The sequence below is a fragment of the Microcaecilia unicolor genome, chromosome 12, assembly GCF_901765095.1.
Source record: "Microcaecilia unicolor chromosome 12, aMicUni1.1, whole genome shotgun sequence".
In the NCBI taxonomy this organism is placed as follows: Eukaryota; Metazoa; Chordata; class Amphibia; order Gymnophiona; family Siphonopidae; genus Microcaecilia; species Microcaecilia unicolor.
The window spans coordinates 15,660,793-15,687,797 of record NC_044042.1 but is presented as its reverse complement, the minus strand read 5'-3'; the positions used below and the strand labels follow the sequence as shown (position 1 = coordinate 15,687,797).

Here is a 27,005-nt window from a genome sequence, read left to right as displayed (position 1 = left end):
TCACTTTGTATTTGTTTAACCTGGAGCTTGTAAACACCTCTCCGGCGCCATGTAAGCCACATTGAGCCTGCAAATAGGTGGGGAAATGTGGGATAGAAATGTAACAAATAAATAAAATACTAAGTGGACATTATCAGCAACACTAACCGGTTAAGTGTGCCAAAATTAGACCCAAACAAGCCGTTTAACTGGCCAGGAGCTGTTTCTCACTGGTTAAATTGCTTGGAGTATCGAGATTTTAGCTGTCCCTGAAATGAGAAATAAAGAAATTGGACTGTGATACACAAAGGAAGGCAAATACTTGCAGCCTGATATATATATATAAAAAAAGAACCATCCAACAGAGCTTGAAATGAATTCCCTTAATGGAAGAAAAATAAGCAAAGGAGTTTACAGCGATCAGATTGTGTTCTTTACCTGCTTAAGCTGGGCAGTAACTGAGGGAGCATTTTACTGAAGCTTAGTGCACGCTAACAGACATGGCCCATAGGTATAGAATGCGCTAAACTTTAGTAAAAGGGCCCTTTAGTGAATTAAAAAAAAACTGTTTTTATCCATCAGATTACCTGATGAGGACTAGAAGCCATAAAGCAGCCACAACTGCTGCTGTTCATGGAATAGTCACCAGATGGGGCCATTGGTGCAAGCTGAAGCCAGTGCCTTCCCATTGTGCATTTAATTCCCCGAGATCCTGGATACAACACCCCAGTGCAGATTTTTGAGTTCAGATCCTTAAAGTGACAGTATGATAGAGATGGGATGGTCTTTTGGGGTGCATGACCTGTGTGGTTGTACAGGGCACTACCGGACCCTTCACTTCCTTCTCCTTCCAGCGCTGCCTCCAAAATGGTAGCACCCTGCCCTACCCAGTGCATCCTGGGATGCATGGGGGGCTTCCCTTATATGGTAGCCCTTATATATCTAGTCCTCTCTGTCTGAGGGGGGGGGGGGTTGGGGGGGTCTGGAGGTCCAGTGGACCTCCAGCCCCTTGCATTGGTATGTTTGACAGGTCTGGGCATTTTTTTGACTGCCCAGACCTGTCAAACAAATTCTGCAGGAGGATTGTGCCTTGGGTGAATGCCCAGGCACAGGCCTCCCGCAGAAGTACCCCCATGATCGAAGCTAATAGCGTGCATAAATTTGCATGCTATTAGCTTCAATTATAGGGGTGTTATTTCCCCGCGCTGTTCAGGAGCTAATTTTATGGCACTGTTTGGAACAGCGTGGGGAAATTGATCATCGGGGCCTGAGTGAGGCAGAATGGATACTGTCGACTGAGTGAAGATTTGGGGACAGCGGGATGTTAAAAATGGAGGAAGAGCTAAAGGACAGGAAATATAAGAGATAGTGTGAAAGACCTGGATGGCTGGGGAGGGGATGAGAGGCAGTGGAAAGAGACTTGAGTGTCTAGAAGGGTTGAGTTAGGATCTCAATGGCAGGGAGGGAGTAGAGCTGAGGAAGGGGAATTGGGGGCAGGTAGTAGGAGAGTTTGTGTTGCTGTTACTGAGGTGCTCACCCAAAAATAGAACAACTGGAAAAATCTTGAATATATTGTTATGCACTGAGGCATATAGTAGAATTGGAAAAGGTACAGCGAAGGGCGACGAAAATGATAGTGGGGATGGGACGACTTTCCTATGAAGAGAGGCTGAGAAGGCTAGGGCTTTTCAGCTTGGAGAAGAGACGGCTGAGGGGAGATATGATAGAAGTGTATAAAATAATGAGTGGAATGAATCGGGTGGATGTGAAGCGACTGTTCACGCTATCCAAAAATACTAGGACTAGAGGGCATGAGTTGAAGCTACAGTGTGGTAAATTTAAAACGAATCGGAGAAAATTTTTCTTCACCCAACGTGTAATTAGACTCTGGAATTCGTTGCCGGAGAACGTGGTACGGGCGGTTAGATTGACGGAGTTTAAAAAGGGGTTAGATAGATTCCTAAAGGACAAGTCCATAGACCGCTATTAAATGGACTTGGAAAAATTCCGCATTTTTAGGTATAACTTGTCTGGAATGTTTTTACGTTTGGGGAGCATGCCAGGTGCCCTTGACCTGGATTGGCCACTGTCGGTGACAGGATGCTGGGCTAGATGGACCTTTGGTCTTTCCCAATATGGCACTACTTATGTACTTATGTACTTATGTACTTATGACTAGGGGGCATGCAATGAAGCTACAAAGTAGTAAATTTGAAACAGACCAGGGAAAATGTTTCTTCACTCAACGTGTAATTAAACTCTGGAATTCGTTGCCAGAGAATGTGGTAAAGGCGGTTAGCTTAGCAGGGTTTAAAAAAGGGTTGAACAGCTTCCTAAAGGAAAAGTCCATAGACCATTATTAAAATGGACTTGGGAAAATCCACTGCTTATTTCTGGGATAAGCAGCATAAATTGTTTTGTACTTTTTTGGGATCTTGCCAGGTATTTGTGACCTGGAGTGGCCACTGTTAGAAACAGGAAGCTGGGCTTGATGGACCTTCGGTCTGTTCCAGTATGGCAATACGTATGTACTTATGTAACCTAAATGACAATACTTTATCAGGAGGAAAATACCTCAGCAGTCCAAGCTCTCTCACAGAATGTCCCATACACAAATCAAACAGAAATCAATTTCAGCGTTTTAATAAGTAGTAGAATCCATAATTAACAAATCATCACTCCAATCAAATCTCCAATCATTAACCACTTCGTATAAGACCCAAGAATATAATAATGAAGGGGAGCGAGCTGACATTTTGTGCAATGCAGACAGTGCTATTGCTTTAGGGTCTTGTGATCATGATTTTGGAGTTGAAATCTTGCATTCAGACTGTTCAGGATGAGCTGAGGCTGTAAATTCTGCTCAGCAATCCATTAAAGACTTGACCCAGATCTGCTAGAGGCATGGCACAATCTAGCTGCAGAACAGGGTCACCCACATTCCCCTTGCCAAGAGACAAGAGCAAGAAATAAAGGCCACTGGGATGGGAGGATTTTTTTTTTTTCTAAAGGGAAATGAATTGGAATGGGAGGATGTGAAAAAGTCTAGATTAGGGAGGGGGGGGGGGGTGTTGGTAATTGTAATTCTCCACCCCCTAAAATTCTATTGTCACATATATATAACTTGACAAGCAAATGCAGTATTACCACTACTGAGAGGAGCCCAACCCATGGGGGCTTTATATTGACAAGAAAATCAGGTTCTTTTAGCATCTGTGTGTTAATATTCCAAGCTGCTCCTTGGACTCCCTCCTTTGCTTGCAGTCAAGCAACCAGGCTATGTCTCATCAGGGCTGCCAAGAGACAAAGCTGGGCCCGGGGCAAACAATGTTAAGTGGCCCGCTGCTGCCCCCCCCCCCCCCCCAGGTCTTCTACTTGCCTGGAGTCTTTGAATGGCAGGGAGCAGCGATCAAGAGAGATGTATAAAATGCTTTGTTGGATGTGTTTATTTTCTGTGTGTGTAGTTCTTGTATCTGTAGAAGCAAGCATCATACCTGATTACTTCACTGCTATCCAGCTGTGGATGCTGGTAAGCACATTGCTTCTTTGTTTGTCTTCCCTTAGGCTGCTTAATCCTTTGCCTGCCATGTTTGTTTCTGGCTCTTGAGCTCTGTTTCTGCCAAGTTCTGCTCCTGCTCTATGTTTGAGCTAGTTCTGTCCCAGTTCCTTGCTAAGCCAAGTCCCTTTCAGTATCCTGTTCTAGCCAAGCCAAGTTCCTTTCAGTATCCTGCTCCAGCCAAGCCAAGTCTGTTCCAGAATCCTGTTCCAGTCAAGCCAAGTCCGTTCCAGAATCCGGTTCCAGAATCCTGTTTCAGCCAAGCCCATTCCAGAATCCTGTTCCAGCCAAGCTTGTTCCAGAATCCTGAATCCTGTTTGAGAATCCTGAATCCTGTTCCAGCCCAGCCTGTTCGAGAATCCTGTTATCCTGAATCCTGTTTGAGAATCCTGAGTCCTGTTCCAGCCCATCCTGTTTGAGAATCCTCAATCCTGTTCCAGCCCATCCTGTTTGAGAATCCTGAATCCTGTTTGAGAATCCTGAATCCTGTTTCAGCCCAGCCTGTTTGAGAATCCTGAATCCTGTCCCTGCTTTGTTTATTATCTTGCTTCTGTTATTCTTGTTGCCTAGCTCCTACCCTGTCTTGCCTGTCTAGTAGTGCTTTGTCTTGTCTTTTTCAGTCTAGTTCTGTCTGGATCCAGTCCTTGCCTTGTCCTTCCCTTTTCTGGACCTAGTTTTTATCTACTTCCGTGTTTTGCCTTGTCTTGCTTGTCTGGGTCCCAGTCTCAGTTTTAATCCAGTTCCGAGTCTTGCCTTGTCCTGTCTGGGTTCCAATTCTGGCCCTTTGCCTTCTTTTCCTTGCCTCGTCTGGATCCGGATCTTGTGTTGTCCATTGTGTTTAGTTACCTCTGTCCTGCCTTGTTGAGTCTGTTAGTTTATCCTAGTCCAGTCTGTTCTGATTCCTGCCTGTGCCAGCCCCGGTGATTTGTCTGCCAAAGCTACGGCTTTGGTCCAAGGGTTCACCATTCCTGACAGTTGTGACATTCAGTTATCCATTTGCGCTCCCCCATTGACCCATTCAACCTCCTTCTAAACATGTCCTCCAACTTTGCCCATGTCTCCTCCTGTCTTGGAGGTGTTGTGATTGCTGATTGTTCTTATCCAAAATGACAGTATTTGTTGGGGGGGGGTTCTTTGTTTTTGTTTCTAGTGATATTTTTAGAGCTCAGAACTTCATCCCACACTTCGGCAAAATGTTAGAAAATATTTTCATGCCTGTGTTCGAAGCAACCATCAACCCTCAGGCCAATAAGGAGCTCAGCGTTTTCCTGAGAAACGTGAGTGTTACTTGAATAAGCTATGATAAGTGAATCAGACAAGGCATCCGAATACTGGGCACCCTATCTGGCATCATATTCCCCATAAAAAGTAAAACCACAGCTAAAAAAGGCAACAGTATGGGCAGTCTGTCTTATGCGGAAGATATCTGTAGGACAGAAATATTAGAATTGCAGCGTAGACCTTATTGGTGTAGGAGAAAATGACCCATCACATTGTAGGGTATCACAGGTATAGAGTTAATCTGCTACGAATCTGTAGTGTTACATGTTGAACACACCCTCCACATAACTTGGGTGGGATCGAATGTAGGTATGGCGAGGGTAGGCTACTGGGGGCTGACTTTCAGACTGCGGGAGTTAGCTGGGCTAAATTCAGTGGTTGGCACTAAAACCGAATATTAAATGCCGGGTCGTTTCCCGTGATCGGCATTGAATATTCGGTTTACTTTTAGCCGATTTGACTGACCGGCCAAGCCGGTATTCAGCTCTGGCTGGTCAAAGTCCAACCGGCCAAAGATAGGTCTGCCATTCATGTGTCCTGCTGAAAATCGGCAGATAGCTGGCTATGTGGCATTTAACTGGCCAGGTGCCTTTGAATACCGGTGGGGGGGGGGGGGGGGAGGGGGCTGGTGTTCACTGCTGTACTACCACAGGCTCCATGAGATCTTGGTGGGTCACTCCATCTCCCTATGCCTCCAGTGCTAACCTTCACTCTGCCATCAACTGTGTGTAACCTTCAGCAAGTCTCATGATCCCTGTGAGCCTCAGTTCCAATCCCCATTCATCCACGGAATCAATGTGAAAGTCCTTTTCCCTCCCATACTACTTGTAGAAAGAATTTTCTAAATCCCTATAATAAATTATCCTTAATTACCTCGTACTGCGTCTCAGAGAATGTGAGTGCTGTATAACACAGTAATCTGCCTGGTTGAAATTGGATAACAATCATAATCTTTATTGTTTTCAAGCCTTTCCTGCTCTGGGAGTCCACAGGAGAACAATGCAGGCCCAGAGTAAAAGCAGAAATACACTCTATATTAAAATCAGTGGCCCGACGTGGCCACGTTTCACCTCCAAAAGGCTGCGTCAGGGGCTTATCATTCCACTATCAGGGCCCCTAAAGGCATATACACCTGACAGCTGCTGAAACAAACACTACAGCAGTGAACTGAAATTGCCAAAGGCAGTAAAAGCTGAAGCTCTTCAGTAATGTCCTCCTTTCACATATCTCTGAGAGAGCAACAGGCATGCTTCAAGTGAGCAGAGATGAAGAAAAGGGGGTAACAGGATACTGAAAGAATCTTATGACAGCATCGTTTGGTGGTGATATGTATTCAGATACAATATGTCCCTGCCTCAAGCAGTACTGTATCCAGATCATCAATTTGGGGGGGCCTGAGGCCAAAGAAGGGTGGCCACAAAACTTTACCCCACCTTCTTCTCTCTACCCTACCCCCCCCCCCCCACACACACACTCTCATGCCCCCCTCTCCTGCAACCTCCAACTCAACCATTAAGTACCTGAACTGGTGGGGATCCCCAAGCCCTGCCATTGGAAGACGTCCTCCTCCAGCAGCCAGAAGATCTCCAGTGCTGGCAGGTGGCAGTACTTTCCATGGGCTGCCACTGCCAGGGGCGTAGTCAGACCTCGCGGTGGGATGGGATTAGAGCCTGAGGTGGGGGGGGGGGCACCCCTGGTCTGCTGCCCCACTGACGCCCTACCACTCCCCACCCACCGCCGCAGCAAATACCCTGGCTGGTGGGGCTCCCTAACCCCTGCCAGCTGAAGCGTTGTCCAGCACCAGTCTCCGGCGCCGCTGCGTTGCCTGTCCTGCTCTGTCTTGCCTTCACGTCCTGTATGCGCCTTTTAGAGAAACTGAACAAAACCAGGGGCCCACAGGAAACTTGGGAGGGCCCAGGCCCCCGTGGCCCCACCTAGCTATGCCACTGGCCACTGCACCAGCCCCCTCCCTGTACATGCTCAGTTTTTGTGCATGCATGAAAACTGAGCATGCGCAGGGGGGCTGGCGTGGTGGTGGCCCATGGAAAGTGCCGCCACCACAAGCATTGCAGAATTAACGGCCACCAGAGAAGGACCTCTTCTGGTGGCGGGGCATGGAGATCTCCACCAGCCATTGCAATCATGCTGCAATTTGGGGGGGAGGGGGATGAGCCCAAAGTGAGGGGTCCAGGTCCCCCCAGGGGGTATGCTCAGTGCCAATTCCATAATAACTTAAGGAAGGGTGGGCCTAACCTGTTATAGAATATTGATACAAAGTCACATTGGTGTGCCAAATGTTATGCATGCCTACGTACATCAAGTCAATTGCTGGCATAAGTGGGTGCACCTAACTGTCCCATGCAATATGCACAACTGACAGTATTCTACAAATTGCGAGCATTAAGTAAGTTAGGTACCCTCTTTATAGAATAGTGCAAAGCTAATAATTATTAGTGCCAATCATGCAACTAGTATTTTATAAATTAGGTGCACTATTGGCAGGGGTCCCAAGAGGGGGATGGATGGGGGCAAGATTTCCCCGGATCTGGCCTCCAATGGGGACCCGATGCCGGGGTCTGTCTCCCTCTTGCTCCTGATGGGATCCGGGTGATCATGTCCCAACAGGAGCAGGAGAGAGGAAATTCTGGTGCCAGGCCCCTCTTAGAGGCTGTAGAGGAGCAGACACAGGGCTTCGGGGCCTTTGGTTTGGTTGGCGGAGGTCCCCAAGCCCTGCCAGCAGCAGCCCTCCTCTAGCACTGTTCTCCACCACAGGGCAGGCAATGCAGTGGAGAACAGCGCTGGAGAAAGGCTTCTGTTGGTGGGGCTTGGGGACCCCCACCAGCCAAGGTATGTGGAGTTGCGGTGGGGGGGGCAGAGAGGTAGAGCAAAATGTGCTCCTCCCACTTTGGGCTCCGCCCCCCATAAGTTTTATAGTCTGGGGGAGTGGCAGTCTGGGGGAGCGGCAGCAGCAGTCTGGGGGGTGGGGGGCGACAGCGATGGCCCTGCCCCAGGCCCGGCTCAGTCTCTCGGCAGCCCTGACTATTGGCACCTAAATTTTGTAAGAGGGTACCTAAGGCAATGGGAAATAAAGTGACTTGCCCAGTGTCACAAGCAGGCGTTGAACCCTGGCTTTCATCTCTCTCAGTCAATTCCACTAACCACTAGCTACTTGCGGCCATCATCGATATCACTTGTAACCTTTCACCCTTCTGTTGATGCGTGGTCACCAATGTTGCAATGATGTATTTCTCTGCGAAACCTCTCAGGTTACTGGGTTTGACAGCGTGGACGATGAATCTAAGCACAGCGGTTTCATGTTCTCCTGCAAGAGTCCCAAGCCGGAGGAGTGGACCATTAAAAAAAATCCTTCCTACACTTACTACATTTACTACATGTATGCCAACATCATAGTTCTGAATCAGCTCCGCAAGTAAGTCAGCAGATCTCCCGCCGGCCACATGCTTCAGATGAATTGTTTATTCTTTTTATTTGGGGGGGGGGGGGGGTTGCAAGCTTTAGGATAGTTTGCTGCTATCTTTTGAATACCAGTTAATATAGTCAAAGTTATATATTCCATGGTTTTCATTCATATCATGCCAGTAATTTGAGAGTCCACAGACAAAACCATTTCTAAACTCCACACAAATCTTTCGTATGAAGAACAATTTTCTTGTATAGCTATGCAATCTAGGATGTAGGCCCCTTTAATACTGTTAAAACGTCCAGAGGGGAAGCCACGTGAGCAATATTCTCTCGAAGATGTATGGAAGCGTTCCTGCTGTTGATGGTGTTCAGAAATACAGTGATTTCAGCTGTAGGGGAGGCAAATTCTTCAGGATTCCCAAGGGACCCACCTGGCCTGTGAGACTGAAACTGTGATACTGCTGCACCTCCTTCAACTTCCACATACTTTAGAGGGAACACTGTATGTTAGGCCGAAGTGGCAAAAATGACACAGTACTAGTTGAACCTTATAGGCAAACCAATCTATTAAGGCATGAGTGCACTTGCTCAGATGCATGAAGTGGGTATCTATACCAGTTGATGGAATAAATTTGGGGGGAATGGAAGGATAGACTGTATTGTATAGTTCAGATTCTCATGTCCTTTCTGTGCAGACACTCACTTTACTTACCCGTGTCAAGATAATGAGTCAAGGCAATGTTCTGTCCCCAGTAAGATAGTCCCTTAATGGGTTGGGTAGACCCATAGGTGCCGTGGCAGCCATGGCAAAGGCGTCCATAGTGAGTTTCTTCCAATGCAGTTGGTTGTAAAGTGTTGCAGTAACCATCACCCATTCAGAGGTGGAGCTCTTTCTGAGCATTGTACCTATCTCTTTATTTATTCTATTGTGTTTGGGAAAAAAAATCAAGGAAACAGTGCAGTATGGTACAAAGTTTTTAATAATGTTTAGTTCATTTGCTGGTACAAAAGTTACCTAACCCGACGTGGCCACGTTTCAGCTTGTGCCTGCGTCAGAAGCATACCATGTTACCTTAATAGGGAATCTCAAATTTAATTGTCAGGATTTGAAACATCCAGTAACCAGGAGATCTAGTCAATTCCTTTCTGCAGTTCAACAAATCTATTGAGCAACTGGGCAACCCCATGTGGCAGTCCGTAAACGTTAAAATATTAGGGGGCAATATTCCGCCGTTGGAAGTCAGCATTTCTTTAAACACTGGTTGAATTCATGCTCGATATTCAGTGTCTCCACATATCTGGGTGCATGGAAACTGCTGGGAATTACCTGGGTATTGCTGCTAGTACTCATCAGTGGTACCTGGATAGCTGTCTGGTTAACTTTCGGACAGCCTTTTTGCAGTGCTAAATTAACCCGGGTAACTCCTGACTCTACCCCTGGATCACCCCGGCACTAACCAAATAGCGCTGCGGGGGAGTCAGGCAGGATATTCTGTGGCTCTGTCCAGTTATGTGTAGCTGAATATCCTGTGGGGACCTGGTCAGCACTAGTTAACTGGGTATTACCAGCTTAACTCACCCTGAATGGGATGACGCTGTTTTTTTAATTATTATTAGCATTTGTATAGCGCTACCAGACGCATGCAGCGCTGAACACCCGACACAAAGAGACAGCCCCTGCTCAAAAGAGCTTACAATCTAAATAATACAGACAGAGAAGACAAATACGGGTGATGAAAAGTAATGGGTAATGAAGTAATAGGTGATGAAGAGAAAAGGGTGAGAAGGAAGGAAGGGACAAGGGGAGGGCAATTGAGTAGTGGCTAGGAGCCAAAAGCAGCAGTGAAAAGGTGGGTTTTCAGCATAGATTTGAAAACAGGTAGAGATGGAGCTAGACGTATAGGTCCAGGAAGTCTATTCCAGGCATAAGGTGCCGCGAGAGAAAAGGAGCGAAGCCTGGAGTTAGCAGTGGAGGAGAAGGAGGACGACAAGAGAGATTTGTCCAGTGAGCGGAGGTCACAGGGAGGAATGTAAGGAGAGATGAGAGGTAATGGGGGGCTGCAGAATGGATGCATTTAAAGGTCAGTAAGAGAAGTTTGCAGTGGCGTTCCTAGGGGGGGGCGGTGGGTGCGGTCCGCCCCGGGTGCACGACGCTGGGGGGGTGGCGCGCCTGTCCTCCGTTCATTCCATGCTTCTTCTCTGCCCCGGAACAGGTTACTTCCTGTTCCGGGGCAGAGAAGAAGCATGGAACGAACGGAGGACAGGCGCACGCGGCACCCCCCCCCAGCGGCATGCACCCGGTGGGGGGGGGTCTTTCGCGGAGGGTGTTGCGCTGCATCCGGGAGGGGGGGCGCTGCACCCGGGGGGCAGGGCGCATCGGCGATCCACCCTGGGTGTCAGCCCCCCTAGGAATGCCACTGGAAGTTTGAACTGTATGTGGAAGCGGACAGGGAGCCAGTGAAGTGATTTGAGGAGTGGGCTAGTGTGGGTATAATGATTGTGCCGTTGGGCACACTAAGGCAGTCATTCTATAAATTAATGCCTCACTTTGCGCCAATTCTGTAACAGTGTCCTGGCACCAAGATTCTAGGATAGAATACTAGAAAAGTCAGCATTGGCGCACCCATGATTAGCCAAGTCAATGGCAGGCGTAAATTGGGGTGCCTAAATGTGCCAAGTGGCGCTCATAATTTGTAGTGTTCTATAAACTACACGTTTAACTGGAAGATTATGCCCATGGCCCGCCCATGCGCCACCCATGTGTGTGTCCCCCTTGCAGTTAGGCGTTATGGTGCACAGTGTTCTCGCTAAGCTGAACAGGATCCCTCCACCTACAGTCCTGCCAGTGGGGGTGCTGCTTCACTATCACTGTGGCGACATGGTGAATTTTCCAGCATGTGAATTATAAGAATATTTCATGAAGTATATTTCTCTAGTTCGGTCAGCAGTTGGTGCATGTTTTATGCTTAAAGCTTTACAGAAAAATGACTGTTCCCTCTTTAGTTTAACACATAGAGGAGAAGTAACCTGCTGTGCTGTGGCCAGCTACCTTTAAAAAATGTTGTTCAGGGCTTTGATTGGCCCAGGAGCTCAAACTCAGTCTGTACATACTGTATTTTTCTCCAGTCTCAGTTTTGAAGTAGAGAGAGAGAAAGAGCTCTTTACTGAGACCCTGTGAGCAGCTATATTTCCTGTACTTCCCAGGCACTATCCAGGTAGTGATAGATAGTTTTATAATTGATCCTTATTCAGTTACCTGCTATTTGCCTGTAATTTTCCATCTGTTTTTATAGTTCACGGTTTAATATTTTGTATGAAAATAAACATAATTGTTTATTGGCTCTGATGTCTTGGATTGACTAAGAATCCTGGTGTTTTGGGTCTGTGGGTGTTTTCTGTGAACTGTGGGACCCCTGGGAGTGTGGCCTCAGTGTTCTAGAAATTACTGGGGAATAATTTGAGAGTGGAAGACTCGCCCAGGGGCAGTTGGGACCCAGTCGGTGGGAGGAGGGTGCTAGGATAAAACACAAGCAGCAGGTGCAGGTGGACCTAAGCTGTGATGGGGATAGACCCTCTAAGTGGCTATAGGGTTAGCCCCAGGTGAGTGGCTAGGCATTTTGTGACAATCACATTTTCAATAGTGAGGGACAGGCAAGTTTTGCAGGACTCCAGGGAACCTGCCTGTCCCTAGAGATTGAAAACACAATTTGAAGCACCGCCCCCTACAGGTAGCAGTGCAGTTGGAGGACTCCCACTCAGCTTAGAGGGAATTTTCTCTTCAGAAATCATGGCTCGGAGGGTGATCCGGGAAATTACAGACTGGGTAAGCCTGACCTCGGTGCCAGGCAAAATAGTGGAAACTATTATAAAGAATAAAATTACAGAATACATAGACAAACATGGTTTAATGGGACAGAATCAGCATGGGTTCAGCCAAGGGAGGTCTTGTCTCTCCAATTTGCTTCATTTATTTGAAGACGTGAATAAACATATAGATAAAGGTGAGCCGGTTGATGTAGTGCATCTAGAATTTCAGAAAGCTTTTAATAAAGTTCCTCATGAGAGACTCCTGAGAAAATGAAAGAGTCATGGGATAGGAGACAAGGTTCTGGTGTGGATTAGGAATTGGTTATTGGACAGAAAACAGAGGGTAGGGTTAAATGGTCATTTCTCTCAATGGAGGAGGGTGAAAAGTGGAGTGCCGCAGGGATCTGTATTGGGACCGGTGCTCTTTAACATATTTATAAATCTGAAAATGACAGATACAAATCAAGGGGCTGGTGGTTGGGAGGCGGGGCTAGTGCTAGGAAGACTTATACGGTCTGTGCCCTGAAAATGACAGATACAAATCAAGGGGCTGGTGGTTGGGAGGCGGGGCTAGTGTTAGGAAGACTTATACGGTCTGTGCCCTGAAAATGACAGATACAAATCAAGGGGCTGGTGGTTGGGAGGCGGGGCTAGTGCTAGGAAGACTTATACGGTCTGTGCCCTGAAAATGACAGATACAAATCAAGGGGCTGGTGGTTGGGAGGCGGGGCTAGTGCTAGGAAGACTTATACGGTCTGTGCCCTGAAAAAGACAGATACAAATCAAGGTAAGGTATACACAAAAAGTAGCACATATGAGTTATCTTGTTGGGCAGACTGGATGGACCATGCAGGTCTTTTTCTGCCGTCATCTACTATGTTACTATGTTAGTGATGGCATGTAGGTGCTACCCTATAGAATAGCATCTAATTAACACAGGGCTGGGTTCAGTACATGGCACCAAAGAATAGGCACCAGGAAAAATCAGCGCTCAGAGCTATTCTATAAAGGATATTATTCCTAGAGGCCTAGGTCCTCATTTTAGAAGACCTGATCATCAAGGCAAAAGTGAGTGGGCATCATTCCCACCCCGACTAGACCCCCAAGGGCCTCTGGGAAGCTTAGTGGGGGTGTAGGTTGGGGGTGGGGGTGCAGGTGTCTGCTGGGAGGCCATCTAGAAATTTTTGACCTTCAGAGAGGTTTTGTCCTCAGGGGAGGATACCACGTGTTGGGATGTTGCCTACTTGTGGAGGGGGGAGGGATTTGCTGTGGTGGGGCTGCTATTGAAAGTGATTCTGACACAAGAGAGGCTTGCAGGGGGGCTGCCATTGGGAGGGTTGTGAACTGGGGGGGGGGGGGGGGACTTGCTTCAGGATGGTCCTGGCTGTGGGAAGGGGAGCAGTTGTAGCTGCGGGGGTGGGAATGGATGCCTTGGAGGTAGGAAGTAATTGGATGCCAGAAGGGATGTGTAAGAGAGGAGCAGACATTAAGGGGGTGATTTGAGGGCCCAGGTGTTGGGATCTGCAGCTGTCCCTTATCGCAGGTATTTAGACATGCCTCGATATCTATGTTTTCAGTGCAGACGTGGATTACCAATGAGGAAATGAGGAAGCCACATCTACATTGCAGGTCTGCTGAGGACATTCCCTCTCCCTGGCCTACCCAGACCCTCTTGAAACCTGTAGGTAGTTAGCTTCCCCACATGTAAATGGCTCTTGCTCTGAAATTCCCACGAAATGTCACAGGAGCAGGAGAGGAGTGGGAACAGCTTGATTCTAAAGATATCACCAACAAGGATTTTTAGACAGGTTTACCAAGACTCCTGAAGAAGGCACTTTTTAGTGCCAAAACATGGTACCGCGTTGAGTCACCCTCTAATAAAGAGCTTACACTAACGTTGGACGCCTTGGGTCTGGTTTTTTGAAGAGCCTGATTCTGTTCCCACTCCTCTCCTGCTTTTGCACTGAAATGGCATTTGTTCATTTGTGCTTCTCTAGACATTTAACGCTACCATTTACATGTGGGGATGCTTCTCAAGAACCTAAATCTCTTCGGGTCCAATTTACTATGATTGTTTTCCCCCCCTAGACACACAGAATAGGAAATGTCAGGGTAAATAGTCTATAAGGTCTCAGGAGCCTGTGTCATTTTTCCTCCATCAGTGGAAAGTCTGGAGAGAAATTTGGTTAGATGCGTTTCTGTTTCAGTAATAAATAGTGGTTTTTAATCTTTATCTTTCCATCTTCCACTGATGGAAGGACATGGGAAGAGGAATCTTTTTATTATTGTCTTCACGGAAATGGGAGGTAAGGGATTAAAATTGACTTCACTGTCTCTTGCTGCCCTTAGGGAGCGAGGGATGAACACCTTCCTGTTCCGTCCACACTGCGGTGAGGCTGGGGCCATTACCCACTTGCTGGCGGCTTTTATGACCGCTGACAACATCTCTCATGGCCTTAACTTAAAGAAGGTGAGTGGAACGTTCACTTTCTTGTGTAATTGTGATAACTGATTGTGACAGAGCCGTGCCTATGTTCACCTGAGGAGGAGTGACGCAGCCTGCCCAAGGTGGTGTGCAATTCTCAGTCTACTGGGATCGAAAGTTGTTGGAATGTATTGTATTTTACATGCATTGCCTGTCACCTATTATTTCTCTGTGATTACTCTGTGACCTCTGATGTGAATTACTTAGAGAGGTCACACAGCTATGCAACTTCCTGTGGGGGATAGATGCAGCACATGCAGCACATGGAGCACATGGAGCTCATGATCTCTCCTAACCTGAGAGGATCTATGGTGGTGTGAGCATCCATTACCATCTAAGCACATGGAAGGAGCTGATAATACAAATGTATAGTAATATGTATATATAAGCCTGTCTGATTATAATCTAACTACAAACTGTGAGTAAACAGATGTTTTGTTACTTCAACTTTAAAGTGACTCAGCAGTGAATTATTCAGGGGTGAATGAGAGAGAGATGAAGAAAGAAATTAACATTTCTAAAGCTGAAGCTGTGTGTACTAAAATCTGCTAATTATTTACTACAAATAATCCAACAAAAGGGTTATGGGCCCAGGGGCCAGGAATTGAAAAAGAAGAGAAATATTACCAGGCAGAAAAAAAGGCCACATTTTTCTCTTAAGTTTTAAAGGAAAGATTCAGTCTGTCTCTCTCTCCCCCCACACAGCAGACAGAAGGCTAAGAAAATGGCTGAGGGAAGAAATTCACCATTGTTCTATTCTCTCAAGGTGCCTAAATTAACTGAGTTTAATTATCGGCAGTGGGAATTAAGATTCATATGTCTCCTTCGAGCAAAAAGATTAAATATATGCTTAGATCAAGACAGAACAGCTGAAAATATGGCTGAATGGGACAATGCAAACTATTATGTGAAGTGCATGCTTTTGGAAGCTCTCTCAGAGAAACAAGCCATATTAGTGGAGGGAAAAGATACACCAAAGGACATTATATATAAACTGAGAACTATGTATGCAACTACATATGCAAAGCAGCAACCAATTTGGTTAGCAGAGTTGAATGAAACCAAATTAAGGGATAAAAGTAAATGTAATGATCACATTATGCATCTTATGTCTTCATTTCAAAAGCTAGAACTTTCTGGAATTCCCATGTGTGATGCATTGAAAAGAGCATTTCTTTTTACCTCACTATCAAAGAAGTTTGATGTTTTTAGGTCTGTAAATGAGGCCATTGAAGGGCAATCTTTTGAACAGGCAACATCAAAACTAAGGCAGGAATGCATAATAAATGATTCTGAGGAGATGTGTTCTCAAAGCAAGTCAGAGAGAAATGAAACAAATTTCTTGGCAAAGAACAGAGGAAGGCGGAGCTATGGGAAAACTCCACCCAAGGGCAAGCTGATTTGCTACTTATGTGGAAAGGAGGGACATGTATCTAAATGGTGTAAGGAAACACAAAACACTCCCTCTAGCTCACCTAAGCCAATGGAACTAAAGAATTTCAAACCAGGAAATGTATGAAGGACAAAGATAAACACAAGGGCTTTCTAATGGCAGAAAAATCTTTGACTATGGTAAATAATAATTCAAATGAAAGTACTTGGATTTTGGATTCAGGGAGCACATGCCATTTAACCAATTGTAAAGATTTCTTTCAGGAAATGTGTCCAGAGGAAGGTATTCTTAAAACTGCAAACGCAGGGACTGCTAAGATCCAAGCAAAAGGGATTGGATTCTTAAAATGCAAAGTGTCTAATGAAGTTAAAGAAATTCCTGTAAGTGATGTCTTGTATATTCCCCAAGCAGTTTGCAATATGCTTAGTGTATCTACATTAGATAAGAAGGGATTTGTGATTCATTTTGAAAACAGTAAGTGCACAATCTCTAAAAATGATGAAGTGTATGCTGAAGCTTTTATGCATAATGATGTTTATAAACTGAGCATTTCAGGTGAAGCCTCACATATGGCGCAAGTAAGGAAGAATGATGGAAAATGTAGTCTGGAAATCTGGCACCGCCGCCTGGGACATCGTGATTCTAAGGTGATCCAGGATCTTTACAGTAAGCAACTGGCCACCGGCATTCAGATAAGTGCAGATGCTGGTAAAATGGAGAAATGCATAGACTGTGTTACTCAAAAAGGTGTGAGACCCTCATTTCCTGCATACACAGGAAATAGGAGTAATAAAGTGCTGGACTTAATACACAGTGACTTATGTGGACCGTTTAATATCCCATCATTGGGAAATAACAGATTTGTGCTAATATTCTTGGATGATTTCTCTAGATATTGTGTGGCCTATTTGCTGAAAGAGAAAAGTCAAGTCACAGACATGCTGAAGAAATACGTAGCCATGGTGAGCAATAAATTTGAAAGAAAACCAAAGGTTCTTCAGACCGACAATGGTGGTGAGTTCACTTCACAAAGCATGTGCACATTTCTAGAACAAGAAGGCATTCAACATATCACAACAGTAGCTTACACACCAGAGCAAAATTCTGTTGCAGAGAGAAAATTTAGGTCACTTGTGGAAATGACCAGGTGTATGCTGTCAGATAGCAATCTCCCTAAAAGACTATGGGGGGAAGCCATTCTCACAGCAGTGTACCTACAAAACAGAATGCCAACTAAAGGCGCTGAGCGCACACCACATGAGACATGGCATGGTAGGAAGCCAAACCTGTCACACATAAGAACATTTGGAAGTACAGCATATGCTCATATACCAAAGCAAAGAAGGCATAAGCTGGATTCCACAACAGAAAGGGGCATTTTAGTTGGCTATACTCCAGGACACAAAGGATATAGAATTTTGAATCTGAAAACTGGCATTGTTGGCATAAGACATGTTACATATTTTGATGAAAACAAAAGGGTTGATAAAGGCTGGATTATCCCAGATGAGCCTTATCATCCAGAATATGAAAATAGAACCATAATAGACATGCCAGTGTGTATAAATGCCATACCAAGGCAGATGTCTGAAAGCAACTCATCTGTATCTAACGAGGAACAGGCAGAGGAAACAGACACAGAAAGGATCATTGAAGAAGACAGTACAGTTGGAGAAGGGGAATCAATTGGAGAAGAACTCTCAGATTTAGAGGATGCGGAAAGGTCAGACCAACCTGTTGTCAGACGCTCATCCAGGGAAAACAAAGGTGTTCCACCCCCAAGACTGTCTTACCTAACAAAGTCAGCAGAAGCTCAAGAGCCCTTAACATGGGATGAGATTGAGAAAATGCCAGCAGAAGAAGCTGCTGAATGGCATAAAGCTGCACAAGAAGAAATTGATGCATTGGATAAAAATAATACTTGGATTCTTACAAAATTACCTCCTGGCAAGAAAGCTATAGGATGCAAATGGGTATTCAAGTTAAAAAGGAATGCACAAGGAAAAGTGGAAAGGTATAAAGCAAGATTAGTGGCAAAGGGATATCTTCAAAAATATGGAGAAGATTTTGATGAAGTGTTTGCACCTGTAGTGAAACACACGACAATAAGAACACTTCTGAGCATTGCAGTCTCAAAAGGCATGCAAGTCAACCACATTGATGTGAAAACAGCGTTTCTTCACGGAGATATAACTGAAGACTTGTACATGGAACAGCCAACAGGTTTCATAAATACAAAACAAAGACAGCTAGTGTGTAAATTAAACAAAGGTCTTTATGGATTAAAGCAAAGTGCAGAATGTTGGAATGATAAATTGCATGAAATATTGACAAATTTAGGATTTAAGCAAGGTGAAGCAGATAAATGCTTGTACACTAGATGCAGAAATGGACAATATGCATACATTTTAGCTTTTGTTGATGATCTGCTCATTGCAAGCAAAAGTGAGCAAGAGTACAAGGACATTGTAAAGTGTTTAAACCAGAATGTTGAGATAAAAGAACTTGGTAATGTGTCATACTATCTTGGTATAGAAATTGAGAAACAAAATGATGGTTCTTATCTTCTAAGCCAGAAGCAGAAAATAAATGAGCTTATTGAAAGTTTAGGTATGCAAGATGCCCAAGTTGTAAGCACTCCCATGATCACTGATTTTCTGAAGGATGAAACAGTAAGAGAACCTTTACCAGATAACATCCAATATAGATCAGCCATAGGTAAGCTTTTATATCTAGCTACCACATACAGGGCTGATATAGCAAATGCAGTAGGAATTTTGAGCAGAAGGGTCAGCTCACCTACCAAATCAGATTGGACTGCAGTTAAAAGGATGGTAAGGTATTTAAAGGGTACCATTGATTGTAAATTAAAGATTTCAGCCAATAGTAATCCAAAACTAATATGTTACTGTGATTCAGATTGGGCAGGGGATCATTCTGATTATAAATCCACGAGTGGATATGTGTTTATGTATGGAAATGTACAAATTTCATGGGCCAGTCATAAACAAAGTATTGTGAGTTTGTCTTCTACAGAAGCTGAATACGTGGCCGTATCGGAAGCGTGCAGAGAACTGATGTGGATTGAAAAACTTTTGCTGGATTTTGGAATAGCTGAACAGAGACCAATCCAGATAATGGAAGATAATCAGAGCTGCATCCGACTGTCACAGAATGACAAGGTTCAGTCACGCACCAAGCACATCGCAACGAAATACCACAACGTGCGAGAGTTGGCGAAAGAAGGGGTCATCAGTCTACACTATTGTCACACCAGTGAGATGACAGCTGACATCATGACCAAACCGTTACCCAGAGAACATTTTGTGAATCTGCGTATAAAGCTTGGACTTTGTATGAATAAATAATTGCATGACAGTTATGCATGAGAAGGGGTTTGTTGGAATGTATTGTATTTTACATGCATTGCCTGTCACCTATTATTTCTCTGTGATTACTCTGTGACCTCTGATGTGAATTACTTAGAGAGGTCACACAGCTATGCAACTTCCTGTGGGGGATAGATGCAGCACATGCAGCACATGGAGCACATGGAGCTCATGATCTCTCCTAACCTGAGAGGATCTATGGTGGTGTGAGCATCCATTACCATCTAAGCACATGGAAGGAGCTGATAATACAAATGTATAGTAATATGTATATATAAGCCTGTCTGATTATAATCTAACTACAAACTGTGAGTAAACAGATGTTTTGTTACTTCAACTTTAAAGTGACTCAGCAGTGAATTATTCAGGGGTGAATGAGAGAGAGATGAAGAAAGAAATTAACATTTCTAAAGCTGAAGCTGTGTGTACTAAAATCTGCTAATTATTTACTACAAATAATCCAACAAAAGTGACAGAGAAACCACTGGCAGGAGCTGAACACCTGTGCAAGGTGTTACACTGGCACCAAGAATGATGGGAAAAAAGTGCAGCAGTCTCTGATTACTCTGGTGGACGTAGGACTACTACTACTAATCATTTCTATAGGACTCCTATGTGTACACAGCACTGTCCACATTATATGCAGGTACTTTCTCTGTCCCTAGAGGGCTCACAGTCTAAGTTTTTGTACTTGGGCCAGTGGATGGTTAAGTGACTTGCCCAAGGTCACAAGGAGCTGCAGTGGGAATTGAACCCAGATTGCCAGGATCAAAGCCTGCTGTGCTAACTATTAGGCTATTCCTTCACTCCATTAGGGTGGAAGAAATGGGAAAGAGCAAGATAAGTGGAGGAGTGGCTTAGTGGTTAGGGTGGTGGACTATGGTCCTGAGGAACTGAGTTCGATTCCCACTTCAGGCCCAGGCAGCTCCTTGTGACTCTGGGCAAGTCACTTAACCCTCCATTGCCCCATGTAAGCCGCATTGAGCCTGCCATGAGTGGGAAAGCGTGGGGTACAAATGTAACAAAAATAAAATAGATACTATTGGAGATTCTACATGGAATGTTGCTACTATTGGAGATTCTACATGGAATGTTGCTATTCCACTAGCAACATTCCATGTAGAAGGCTGCGCAGGCTTCTGTTTCTCTGAGTCTGACTCACAGAAGCAGAAGCCTGCGAGGCCACATTGGTGATCTGCAAGGGCCGACTTCTACATGGAATGTTGCTAGTGGAATAGCAACATTCCATGTAGAATCTCAAATAGTAGCAACAGTGGAGGAGTGGCCTAGTGGTTAGGGTGGTGGACTTTGGTCCTGTGGAACTGAGGAACTGAATTCGATTCCCACTTCAGGCACAGGCAGCTCCTTGTGACTCTGGGCAAGTCACTTAACCCTCCATTGCCCCATGTAAGCCGCATTGAGCCTGCCATGAGTGGGAAAGCGCGGGGTACAAATGTAACAAAAAAAAAATAAGCACAAGGATATTAAGATATCTTCTGGATGCTATGTGTCCCTCAGGAGAGTTGTTTTGTGCATACACGGCAAGAATGAGCCACTTTCTTAAATCAAGGAGGGCAGGGGAACAAACTTAGATTTACTGCTAATGTTCTTGTGTCTTTTGGAGGTCATAGACAGTGTAAAAAAAACCAAACAAATATGAATATCAAACCCTTTGTTTCTCTCCTCAGCTTGAGTAGGCGTGAGTAGTATCAGTGAGTCTCGTCCTATGTCATGGAATTTTGGTCTTTCTCTTTCAGAGCCCAGTCCTGCAATATTTGTATTTTCTCTGTAAAATACCCATCGCCATGTCCCCGCTGAGTAACAATAGTCTCTTTCTGGAGTATGCTAAAAACCCGCTGCTGGATTTCCATGAGAAGGGACTGATGGTTTCCCTCTCCACCGACGACCCAATGCAGTTCCACTACACCAAGGTACAGTCCGGAACCCCTTGTCTGCTGTGTGTTGGGGGCGAGAATTATTTGGGTCATGGCACATGGATGTGGTGCCCAGCATGGGAAGAATTATTCCGTCTACAGTATTGAATTCCCTACGGCTCATATAACTTGTGGGCAAGTAATTATGCCAAGAGGTACTGGGTGGATGTGGGAATAGACGGATCCAAAAGTTAAACACTAAGAGGAAATCAAGGCATCAATTACCACTGTACAATTAAGTTTCTATAAATAGCATACAGTGTCTGTACAGTGTGGAAAAATGGGTCATTGCATGCAAGGGAAAGGCAGGCTCATGAATGCAGACAAAACGTCTTTCTGGTGTGCCACTAGTTTGATGGCAAGGGGGCTGCTTAGGATCTTGCCCCTTCCTTGGCCACCTTTAAATCTAGACTGAAAGCCCACCTCTTTAACATTGCTTTTGACTCGTAACCACTTGTAACCACTCGCCTCCACCTACCCTCCTCTCTTCCTTCCCGTTCACATTAATTGATTTGCTTTGCTTACTTTATTTATTTTTTGTCTATTAGATTGTAAGCTCTTTGAGCAGGGACTGTCTTTCTTCTATGTTTGTGCAGCGCTGCGTATGCCTTGTAGCGCTATAGAAGTGATAAATAGTAGTAGTAGTAGTCTCTTGTAACCAGAGCTAATATTGTGATGTCATAATGCCTCAGTCCACCAATAAGAGCCAACCTCATCAGTGATGTCACAATGGCTTGATTGTCCTATACTTGGCTCACTTTTATTACATAGCTCTTTGAGCAGGGACTGTCTTTCTTCTATGTTTGTGCAGCGCTGCGTATGCCTTGTATTGCTATAGAAATGCTAAATAGTAGTAGTAGTAGTAGTCTCTTGTAATCAGAGGTGATATTGTGATGTCATAATGCCTCAGGCCACCAATAAGAGCCAACCTCATCAGTGATGTCACAATGGCTTGATTGTCCTATACTTGGCTTACTTTTATTACATAGCTCTTTGAGCAGGGACTGTCTTTCTTCTATGTTTGTGCAGCACTGCGTATGCCTTGTAGCGCTATAGAAGTGATAAATAGTAGTAGTAGTAGGGGAGTCCCTATTCCATGCTGCACCATGTGTGAGAACACAAAGGACCCCATGTTCAACTGGCTGTAATTAGCAATGCCAAACCATCTGCATCTACCAGCATCAGGGGCGTAGCCAGACAACAGATTTTGAGTGGGCCTAGGCGAGAAGTGGGTGGGCACCAAGTGTTTCCCCCCTTCACCATCACCCAAAAAATATCTCAGCTGGCAGAAAAACACTTCTTTCCATCTTGGCAGTCTGCAGCAGGCATGCACTGAAAACTGAGCATGCGCGGGTATCGTGGAGAGTAGAGTTACCATCAGCGGGAAGTCTTCAGCTGCTGGAGCTTGGGATCCCCACCAGCTACCACTAAACATGTGATATTGTTGGGTGGGCCTGAACCCTAAGTGGGTGGGCCCTGGCCCATCCAGGCCCACCTGTGGCTACGCCACTGACCCAGCATTGAATTTCCGGGTTTGCAGAGCAGTTAACAAGATAACCCAGCGCACAGGAGCAGGAGACCCAAGCCAGCCTTCTGCCTGTGCCTTGCCGCCGGAAGCCTGAAAAAAGCGGCTTTTTAATTGCCGGCATCAGAGTCCCCCACCCCCCTTTGAGGTCAGGCCAGGGGGTGTCTTTCCCCCCTCCCCCTTTTCTTGGTGGCCCTGCCAAAGAGAGGCAGGAAGTGAAGTCCAGCATCTTACTGTCGCAGCTCACAAAAATATTTGTATAGTGGCTGTGCAGGGTCAGAACCTCTGCTAGCACCAGGACTGTGGTGAGAAAGGGTTTTATTTACCTTCTCATCCCTGCAGGTGTTGTGACTTTGCATTTCTGTGTTTTTTATTTAAAAATGTTTTTATGACTGAGCTGCGATCCTTACATGTGTTGCTGTCCTTGTTAGCCAGCCTAATCGCTGAGCCTAATGCCCCTGTGCTTGCATTGTACAGGAACCTCTAATGGAAGAGTACGCCATCGCTGCTCAGGTCTTCAAACTCAGCACTTGTGATATGTGCGAAATAGCCAGGAACAGCGTCCTCCAGTCAGGGATGTCCCAAGAGGTAGGCTAGGCTGCGCTTGATGTAACACGTTTGTCTGACTGAACAAAGACCTTTCTCAGTCACATTTAGCTTTGTCTTAAATGCACTAATTCTATAACCCAGGCACCCATTTTACACCCATTTTACATGTTTAGAATGTTAGCACTTATGTGTGTATGTGTGCACATACCCACGAAAGTGCCAGTGGCGTACCAAGGGGGGGGGGGGCGGTCCGCCCCGGGTGCACACCGCTGGGGGGGTGCCGCGGTGCGCGCCTGTGGGCTCCGACTTCGCTAACTTCGCTCGTTTGCTGCAGCTCCCTCTGCCCCGGAACCGGTTACTTCCTGTTCCGGGGCAGAGGGAGCTGCAGCAAACGAGCGAAGTTAGCGAAGTCGGAGCCCACATGCGCGCGCCGCAGCACCCCCCCCCCCCAGCAGCTTGCACCCGGGGGGGGTGTCATTTCACCGGGGGGGGGGGGGAAGGTGTCATTTCGCAGGCGAGGGGGGGGGGGGGCGCAACGGCGATCCGCCCCGGGTGCCATCCAGGCTAGGATCGCCACTGCTAAGTGCTTTTCTGTTTGGACAAATTCCTGGAAGAAAAGTCCATAGTCTGCTATTGAGACAGACATGGGGAAGCTGCTGCTTGCCCTGGGATTGGTAGCATGGAATGTTGCCACAATTTGGGTTTATGCCACGTACTTGTGTCCTGGATTGGCAACTGTTGGAAACAGGATACTGGGTTAGATGGACCATTGCTCTGACCCAGTTTGGCTACTCTTATGTTCTAATGGATTTTCTTTGGGGCAAAGATTACTTCATTGAAACATAAAAAAGAACAGCAGACAAAACACTATATGGCCTATCCAGCCCCTCCATACCCATTGCTAAGCTCTATAACTCCTTGATTTGATTTAATAACTTTAATATACTGCTTAATACAATAAAGATTTAAAGTGATTTACAAAGCTTAAACACAAAATTATAACAATATAAACTAAAATAGATCAACATCACATTAAAAAATCATACAGAAATTACAATAGAATCATGAAAAGTATGCAGTATCGAGAGTGCGCTGTCTTCAAATAGAGTGCTCACTATTCATGAAAGTGTGCAGTATAGAGAAATAGTGTGCTCTTTTCCAAAAGAGTGCTCACTATTCATGAAAAGTGCGCAGTTTTGAGAAATAGTGTGCTGTCTTCTAAAAGAGTGCTCACTATTCATGAAATTTGTGCAGTATCCAGAAATAGTGCGCCGTCTTCCAAAAGAGTACTCACTATTCATGAAACTTGCGCAGTTTCGAGAAATAGTGCACTGTCTTCCAAAAGAGTGCTCACTATTCATGAAATTTGTGCAGTATCGAGAAATAGTGTACTCTTTTCCAAAACAGTGTTCACTATTCGTGAAAAGTGCACAGTATTGAGAAATAGTGTGCTGTCTTCCAAAAGAGTGCTCACTATTCATGAAAAGTGTGCAGTATCAAGAAATAGTGTGCTCTTTTCCAAAAGAGTGCTCACTATTCATGAAAAGTTTGCAGTATCCAGAAATAGTGTGCTCTTTTCCAAAAGAGTGCTCACTATTCATGAAAAGTGTGCAGTATGGAGAAATAGTGCGCTGTCTTCCAAAAGAGTGCTCACTATTCATGAAAAGTGTGTAGTACTGAGAAATAGTGTGCTCTTTTCCAAAAGAGTGCTCACTATTCATAAAAAGTGCGCAGCATGGAGAAATAGTGAGCTGTCTTCCAAAAGAGTGTTCACTATTCATGAAAAGTGTGCAAAATCAATAAATAGTGTGCTCTTTTCCAAAAGAGTGCATACTAGTTATTGAATGCAAACTATAACACAGGAAAATGTTTTGTTTTTCACTTTAATTTCTGCCAAAAACGACATTGAACAACATGAGAAATGTTTCAAACAAATGAATATCCTTATTTATTTATTTATTTATTTATTTATATAAGATACATGTTAGGCATGTAACATACCAAAACAGCATACAGACAGACACATATAAAGCAAAGCAATGCTACATTTACCTAAAACAGTTAGAAAATGGAAGGGTTTTAAACCCTTCCCACATCCAGAACCCTTTCTATAAAGAAATATTTCTCCCAAGTCTGCCTATCTCTTAACCCAGGCAGCTCTATGCTCCCCTCCCCTCCCCTCCCCTCGTACCCCTCAATCATTACACAAGACCTGGCCTACAAGGTTGCAGCTTTATTGGATGGACACACAAGTAAAAAAAACCTGTCCGCAGTTCTCATACATGTACTTGACCTTGGCTCGCCATCTGGAAGCTAACCAGACTGATGGTATGATTGATGCAGCCTTCCACTTCAGCACACATCCCTTCCTGTTGTGCCTCCAACCGTGCCCCCAGGCTGCGCTGACCATCCATCCCTGGTTGTATTGTGCCCTCTGCAGAACAATCCCTCAGGGACCCAGTTCACTGGGTCAGAAACTCACCTTCCTGAGCTGCAATGTCAGCTTCCTTCCCAGCACCTACGTCACCATTCATGCCAAGCTGAGAGTGTCAGGGTAGGAACAGGAAACAGGAGAGAGGCTGAGCAAACTGACTCACCCCCTTTTATCCCTCACCTGCAGCGCAGCCCACGTGGACTGGTCAGATCCCCTCCCTTGACCTTCCCCTTGATCCCAGGCACCCGGTGGCGAGTGGCCTGCTACATCTCAGAAGAGGGAAAGGGGGAAGTTCCCTTTCTTTCCTCTTGGGGAGGGCTCCATTATTTGCAATACAGTCCAGAAGTTCAATGGTATCTCTTGCTTTCTAATAATTAGATGCTTCAATAGTGTAATTCTGCACATTGTATGAATGCTGGAAATTGTCCCTGGGAATAGTGGGAGATAAAATGTTATAGACTTGAGAGAATCAATGACTGGAAAAACAGTTACTCAATTCTGGCTTCTTTTGCCCTAGGAAAAAGGGCATTTCCTCGGAGAAGATTTCCACAAGGAAGGGCCCCAAGGAAATGACATTAGGAAGACAAATGTCGCCCAGATCCGCATGGCTTACCGCTACGAGACCTGGTGTTATGAGCTCAACTTACTTCTTCAGGCCCTGAAAGCTGCAGACTAGAAGAGAGATCAGCACTGAATCTGGTGAAAGCTAATATCATCATGAACCCAAAACTATTGCATTGTAAAACTCTGTGAAACCTGCAATTATTAAAGCCAAGTTGATTCATCACTAACGTCGTCAAAACGTCTCATAAAAATATTATGTCGTGCTTTTTTTTTATTATTATTGTTTCATTTTGTTTTTAACGGTTGCTTCAGAGTTGTCTTGTGGCTTTATATCCCCTCTTCATTGTCTTCTGCCACTTTTCTTTAGTTCTGATCTTAAGAGAGTTCCTAAACCCCAGATGATATTCTAAGCTCTAAGGCAGCGATTCCCAAACTCACTATTCATGAAAAGTGTGCAGTATCAAGAAATAGTGTGCTCTTTTCCAAAATAGTGCTCACTATTCATGAAAAGTGCGCAGTATCGAGAATTAGTGCACTGTCTTCCAAAAGAGTGCTCACTATTCATGAAAAGTGTGCAGTATGGAGAAATAGTGCGCTGTCTTCCAAAAGAGTGCTCACTATTCATGAAAAGTGTGCAGTATGGAGAAATAGTGCGCTGTCTTCCAAAAGAGTGCTCACTATTCATG

At 45.1% G+C, this 27,005-nt stretch overlaps 1 protein-coding gene across 1 annotated transcript in view; it reads left to right on the top strand.

The window, feature by feature from the left end:
* Window positions 1–26,537, top strand: part of LOC115482003 (AMP deaminase 1-like) — a 79,272-nt gene extending 52,735 nt beyond the window's left edge. Inside the window, exons 11-16 of the mRNA XM_030221525.1 lie at window positions 4,686–4,812; window positions 8,083–8,246; window positions 14,396–14,516; window positions 21,071–21,244; window positions 23,250–23,360; window positions 26,273–26,537. Of these exons, the coding sequence (XP_030077385.1) occupies window positions 4,686–4,812; window positions 8,083–8,246; window positions 14,396–14,516; window positions 21,071–21,244; window positions 23,250–23,360; window positions 26,273–26,431 (856 nt within the window). The 3' untranslated portion in view covers window positions 26,432–26,537. The remainder of the gene's footprint in view (window positions 1–4,685; window positions 4,813–8,082; window positions 8,247–14,395; window positions 14,517–21,070; window positions 21,245–23,249; window positions 23,361–26,272) is intronic.
* Window positions 26,538–27,005: the final 468 nt, after the last annotated feature.